General features: G+C 44.0%; 1 protein-coding gene across 1 annotated transcript; it reads right to left on the reverse strand.

Annotated features, from left to right (window-relative positions):
- Nucleotides 1-1,574: 1,574 nt before the first annotated feature.
- On the reverse strand, nucleotides 1,575-2,682 carry LOC125010259 (nephronectin-like). Its single transcript, XM_047588737.1, has 3 exons — nucleotides 2,392-2,682; nucleotides 1,837-1,916; nucleotides 1,575-1,751 (listed from the first exon to the last, which is right to left on the reverse strand). Exons 1-3 carry the CDS (start codon nucleotides 2,457-2,459, stop codon nucleotides 1,609-1,611), a joined length of 291 nt encoding a protein of 96 aa, XP_047444693.1. The 5' UTR covers nucleotides 2,460-2,682; the 3' UTR covers nucleotides 1,575-1,608.
- Between the last annotated feature and the right edge of the window lie 4,349 nt (nucleotides 2,683-7,031).

Below are 7,031 nucleotides of genomic sequence, written 5' to 3' on the forward strand. Positions count from 1 at the left end.
GTAGAGTTTAGAGCAAAGCTCCATTAAACTCTGCATGTAAACGCTCTGAGTCAGTGGCAGTCGAGCTATAAAGGCCTAAATAAAAAAAAAATAAATCCGCCAGCAAAAAGCAGCCCTGAAAACTACTTCGTCTGTTTAAAAATTCCTTTAACTCTGAATTGTTTCTGAACCGTCTGTGTTTTAGTTCCTACTATGATTTAATGCTCTGGGACGTTTTCCACTACTGGTCCACAGACGTTAAGAAACGCCACTTGCACCGGGACATGATGAACAATAAATTACACAAACGATAATCCATGAATTATTGTGTTTGGCTGAAACACTTTCACCGTGATTTACGTGTCTGTCAGTTATCACATATATAAAAACACAGAAACACTACAAAACAGTCACTTTCCCCCAAAGTAATAATGCAGAGAAAAATAAGTTCTTTGTTGAAAAGAAAAGACAGAGACACTGAAGATACGACAGAAAATGAGAGAAGCAGCGGGTGGAGAGTTGGAAGGAGCTGAGAGTCAGAGTGACGAGGCATCATGTCAGGAAACAGAAGCAGCTGCAGGCGAAGACGATGCTGCGTCTCCTGCGTCTCCTTCCATTTGGACAAAGGGTCCATATGAACAGTCTAAAAGCCGAACTGATTGGTTGTATTGGTGGAAACTGGGACGGAGGTTGAGGATCTAGGTGTCAGTATTAGCAGCCAGTGGGCTGAGGGAAGGTAACCCGCTAATTCAACACACGTCCAGCTGTTCTCACCGCGCAGAAACATCCCCCAGGTACAATGAGCCAGTGAAGACTCGTCCTCCTGAACGTGGACGCCACCAGTCAGGACAACACATGACGAGGACAAAAGCAGGAAGACATTCACTGACTGAGAGTCTGACTGAACTGCAGCGAGATGATTCTGCTGGTTCAGGTCCTGTTTTACACAACGAAACTGTGTCGACATAGTTGCTTAGTGTCATTACAGATGAACTCCTGAGGCAGATTATAGGAAACAGGTGTAAAATCACAGCTCCAGCTGAGTGTGGGACACGACTCAGCTGGTTCTGATGGACACACGGACCCGTTTACAGCCCGTCTGCTGCTCCTGTCACACAGCAGCTGTGACTGTTCGCTCAGCACTGAACTGCAGGACGTTCTCATGGGAGGAGGAGGAGGAGGAAGAGGAGGAGGAAGAGGAGGAAGAGGAGGAGGAGGAGGAGGAAGAAGAGGAGGAGGAAGAAGTGGAGGAGGAGGAGGAGGAAGAGGAGGAGGAGGAGGAAGAGGAGGAGGAAGAGGAGGACGAAGAGGAGCAGGAACAGGAGGAGGAGCAGAAGGAGGAGTAGGAGCAGAAGGAAGAGCAGGAGGAGGAGGAGGAAGAGGAGGAGGAGGAGGAAGAGGAGGAGGAGCAGGAACAGGAGGAGGAGCAGGATGAGAAGGAGGAGGAGCGGGAGGAGGAGGAGGAGCGGGAGGAGGAGCAGGAAGAGGAGCAGGAGGAAGAGGAGGAGGAGGAGGAGGAGCAGGAAGAGGAGGAGGAGCAGGAGGAGGAGGAGCGGGAGGAGGAGGAAGGGTGTGTGTGTGTGTGTGTCTGTGTGTGTGTGTGTGTGAACCATGTCTTTTCTGTCTGTTTTATGTGTTTATCTTAATTAAGTCAACTCCGTTGCCATGTAAACGGTTACCTTGGTTACAGGCCTTGCCGGTGTATCCGGGGCGACACTCGCATCTGTCTGCTCCGAGACAGTGTCCATGTTTACAGCCCTGGGGACAGACAGCTGAGGGACAGAGGGACAGACGTGTTTAAATCCGCTGCAGGTGAAAAGAAAAAACCCAGTCAACCGTCTCAGGATGTGTCCTCACGTCCACACCGTCCCTCGTCCATCCGCCTCCAGCCCCAGCAGCACTCCACGCTGTTGCCATAGCGACAGAGGCCGTCCCAGCTGCAACACAAACACCAGCATCAGGGACCAGTCAGAGTCTGGATTCATGTCCCGTCCCGTCCCCCCCGTCCCCCCACCCCGGTGTCTCCTAGCTGTCTCTGCTGCCTGTCCTGACATGACTGATGTCTCCACTCCCTCCACATACTTTCCCTCCTGAACACCTCCTCTGGTTCCTCTCAACTCTAATTCATTCACAATGAGACACCTTCCTCTAATTCATTCATTCATTCATTCATTCATTAATTCATCAGTTAATTAATTACAGAGTGAACTCCAAGTTAAAGTTTGTTGTGTTGAATAATTCTCCCTCTCTGGTCCAATCAGAATGAGACACTGTCCCTCCTCTAATTAATCCATTCATTTATTCACTCGTTCATCAGTTAATTAATGTCACAGTGAACTTTAACTTTAACTTTGTTCTCTTTAATAATCCCCCTCCTCTGCCTCTGGTTCACATTGAAGCTCATTTCCTGACCTGTCGTGGTCCAAGCGCTGGCTCCAGGTCCACATGCACAACCAGGACAGGAGGACCTGGATCCGCATACTGGTCCGGTTAGTTCCGTTAAACCCGGTCCGGTGCCCCCGTTACATCCGCTCACAGACCCCCTGCTGAGACTCATCCGGTTCTCGGACCTGAACCGAGCATCGCGTGGAGGAGCTCTTTGTCCTGGTGCAGTCGGTGCTCGGTGGGAGGGAGTCAGCTCCTCAGCTCCTACCTGAGAACTCTGTCCTCAGTTCAGCGACACGTCCTCAGACATGAACAAGTTCAACAACAACAACTCCAGTCTACGACCGTCCTTCTTAAAGGGACAGAGCTGCTCCTCTGAAGGTGCAGAGCTTAATAAAAATAAAAGCAAAGATGGACAGAGCTTCTGTCACCGTAGCAACAATGTTCCTGAGTTAAATCCAGGTGAATGTATCTGTCATATCTGGTTCCTGGTCTCATATCTGGTTCCTGACTCACAAACCAAGAAAGTGAGGACACCTCTGTGTTAAACATCTGAAATGAGCTGCAGATGAAAAGTTTGAATATTATAAATAAATAATAGGTGATAATCTGTCACACTGATGGAAAAACATCAGTTTTAAATGTATTCATTTGGAGATAAAGAGCAGGGTTGCAGTAACTACAACAGCCGCCACCAGAGGTCAGCAGAACTCACTCCGCTCAAGTTCTTCCAGCTCTGTTGATTCTTGCAGGTGTTTCTTCACACCGTACGAATTACGTACAGTCTGTGAATTCTTTTGAAGAATGTGAATAAATCCAGATGTACAGTAAAATGGTAACAGAACTAACTGATCCCTTCTAGTGGCTCCTGAAGTAAAAGCCCCGTGTCCCCGAGATGCTGCAAGAACATCTAAGTCAGAAACAGTATAAATATTGACCAAGTGTGTTTTAATCTCAGTAGAACAGGAACCTATAAGAAGCAGTGCTGCTTCCTGATGCTCAGACTGATCCATCACAGGCCCCTTTAATTAAGAACCACTAACCAGCCCCTCTGCTGCGGTCAGCTCCTGGTTGGTGGGTCAGCTCCTGTTGGGGGGTCCAGCTCCTGGTTTGGGGAGTCAGCTCCCTGGTTCGTGCGGGGGTCAGCACCTGGTTGGGGGGTCACTCCTGGTTGGGTGGACCCTATCCCCCGGTGACCGTTTTATTGTCCTTTTATCATGACCACTAAAATTCCTACAGAAACACATGTCAGCAAATCTCTTGTATTTTGGTTTTACAACCTCTGCTCAGTTCTCATTTTGTGTTTAATGGAGGAAGATGGATGAAACAGAACACAATGAGGAGGCAACAGATTCAATAGAAGAGGTAGATCATTTCTCTGATCTTAATTGTACCCTATATAACATGAGTCACATGTTGTCGTGGTTAAGTATTATGCTTGTTTAGTCAGAGCTGCCACCCACAAACTAAACACATAATGACTTAAATGATTCTTGAATCTTTGATGCTTATGTATAATTTGTATCCAGCAGATGATCGCCACATTTAATTGTATAGTGGTGAGTAGATCGTCTAAAGTTTCAGCATCTCCATCTCCACATCTATAACACCCCTCACATCCACTGTCACTCTGCCATAGAACAATACCACACAGGAGAAGTAATGGGTCCCATGACAAGAGAGGAGTGATACTGAAATACCATTCATACCTGCTGGTTGGTGCCACATGTGACTGTTGAGACCAGTAAAACAGAAACAAAATTCCTTTAAAGAGAGATTTGATCTGATAAAGGACTGAAACAAAAAAGGACATGTAATGATCCAAGATGAGAAATGACCAATGAAAAGAAGAGGGATGACGATGAAAAGAAACAATCATATGTAGAAGCGTGAATGTCCCTCATTTCACCTGAAAGTCACGTGATTTAGTAGAAAATCTGCAGCAGAACAGACGCCAAGCTCACTCTCCCTCAGAAGACTTTCCGTCCTTATTTGTTCATGGTTTTATTTCTGCTTCATCCTGGTTAGAGACGACATTTGACAGAAAACCTGGAACTGTTTCTATTCCCTCATACAGATGAAGTTTTATCATTAATGTAGAAATGAGAAATATAACTTTATGTTGTCTCATTCATATGGAAGCTCACTACGTGGTGGTGAAACTTTAACAGGTAGACAATGATAGACATGTTGTAGATCATTATCAGTCCCACAAACTGAGACTCTCTGTCCTTTTCGTTTTTTGTAGTGACAAATTTCTTTATGGTCTGACTACGCCCATCCCCTTCCATGGTTTTATCGCCTCCACCTCCGTCAAAGATCCTTCTGGGTTTTATTAGATCAGCGACTAGAAAGAGACCGATATCGTCTTTCAAAGCGACCAGAGACTTTGAGCTGTATTACAAACTTCATTAAATGTGAACTAGTCACGTTGATATGATTCAACTCAGAACCAGATCAGTGAGGATCAACAGAAGACACACATGTCTACTGGGAACAATCCTGCCATCGACTCTGGTTGACTAAACAGACGACGTCCTGTCTGTCTTTACAGGTGAGTATAAACTAAAACTATGTTTCAGAAGCCAACTATAACGTTTGACTGGATCTAGAACATCTGGATTAACCACAATACAGACAGCCTGAGGGTTAGCCTGAGCTAAACAGGTAGCAGAGAGTTGGTTGGCGCGTATCTCAAGCGTCCAGGCTGCTCGGCCAACTTGTGTATCTTTGCCTTTTCCTCCACCATGCTGTATACATTCAGTGTTCCTATGTCTGCCTTGTGGTTTTTCACTGTGTTTTAGGATTCCTTCCGTTCTGCAGAGCTTTCTGTCCTTTCAAGCCTCACTTCATGTTGTCAGCTCCGATCTCCTTCCCTACAACCAACCTTTCCTGACACCACAGCATTTTGACAAAAACGTTTGCCCTAAGGACATTTGAAAGTATCACTTCCATGCAGGAGAAAACTGACATGACGTCACAGCAGAGAGCTAAGGATGCAAAGCTAATTAAAAACACGCTAGTGAACCGATTCATCTGGTGTCACTCAGTGCGTTTACATGGAATTTTTTTTTTGGAACTTATTTTTTTATTGACACATACAACAAACACCAACTCAACAACATAGGACATGTAAATTTCACAGTTAACTTTGCTCTTTAAAAGTCTTTTCCAAACCCAACCAGCACCCATCCTATCAACAAATACCAACAACGACAATAACAACCACCCTACCCACACAACACAACCCCACCCCCACCCCGAACCCTCAAAAACAAACCCCAACAACCCCACCACAACTACCAGACCATACCAATTATCAACACACACACCCAAACAACCTCACCACCCCAACCAAACCCATAACGTCTACCCACACCCCCCCAAACCAGCTACCTGCCCTCACCCCTGACCCGACCCCAGCCACCACAGCACACTAACAGCCAAACCAACAAAAAAAAAAATAAACAACGAGGAGACAAGAGTACAGTTAGAATCCATCCCAAAATAACTGCCCAACTCACCTAACCAAACCCATTTGATTACATCTGTAGACTAGCTGGTTATAATCTCCATAGATAAACACATTTCACCCTGACCCTCTGGACTATGTATGTATGGATGGAAGTATGGAAATGATTTAATGATGGATGGATTGAAGATATTGCTGGATTTGAATTGTGAAAAAGGAAAGATGTTATGTGTGTATGGATGGATGGATGGATGGAAGGAAGGCTAGGATGGATGGATGGAATGGATGGATGTATAAGAATAACGTATTCAGCCTTGAAGGGAAATTAGTGACGTCACAGCAGTCCAGTATTTGGGTAAAATAAAATACAAAAGAATAAAAAACTGAGGTATTAAAATAAAAGCCAAAAGGAAGAAAACACATGAATAAAGGACAAAGACACTTAAAAAACACAAGATACAAGATACATAGATGGATAAGAGGCAGTCAAACTGATGAATATTATGTAGTGTTTTTTGTAACCTATACAGTATCTATTAGTAGTAAAGTATGTAATTATAATAGTGAGTATAGTAAGTAATATGATATAATAAAAATGAAATATGCAGCAGCGTCAGTATGTAGATAAACATAGTAAAATAAAAATAATAATAATAATAATAAATAATGAAATAATACACTAAACAGCACAAAATAAACATAATGTGTCCCATGTTCAAAGTGATCCAAACATGATCGCAATATATAATATATAAACATGTATTAATGCATGTACATATATATATAAACACACACACAAGAGGATATAATGTATCATATGGGTATAATATATGCATATAGTTATATATATGCATAAGTACTTGTGTATGTAAGATGTACTGGAAAGTTTACAGGTAATAACTGGTGACAGGTAGTAACAGGCGACAGGTAGTAACAGGTAGTAACAGGTGTCAGGTAGTAACAGGTGACAGGTAGAAACATGTGACCAGGTATTACAGGTGTCAGGTAGAATCAGGTAATTAACAGGCGACAGGTATAAAACAGATGACAGGTAGTAACAGGAGTCAGTAGTAACTAGTAGTAACAGGTGACAGGAAGTAACCATGTGTCAGGTAGTAACCATGTAGTAACAGGTACAGGTAGTAACAGTGACAGGTAGATCATTGGTCAGGTTTAGTTCTGTGATGTTGGAACT

Source organism: Mugil cephalus, chromosome 1, assembly GCF_022458985.1.
Source record: "Mugil cephalus isolate CIBA_MC_2020 chromosome 1, CIBA_Mcephalus_1.1, whole genome shotgun sequence".
Classification (NCBI taxonomy): Eukaryota; Metazoa; Chordata; class Actinopteri; order Mugiliformes; family Mugilidae; genus Mugil; species Mugil cephalus.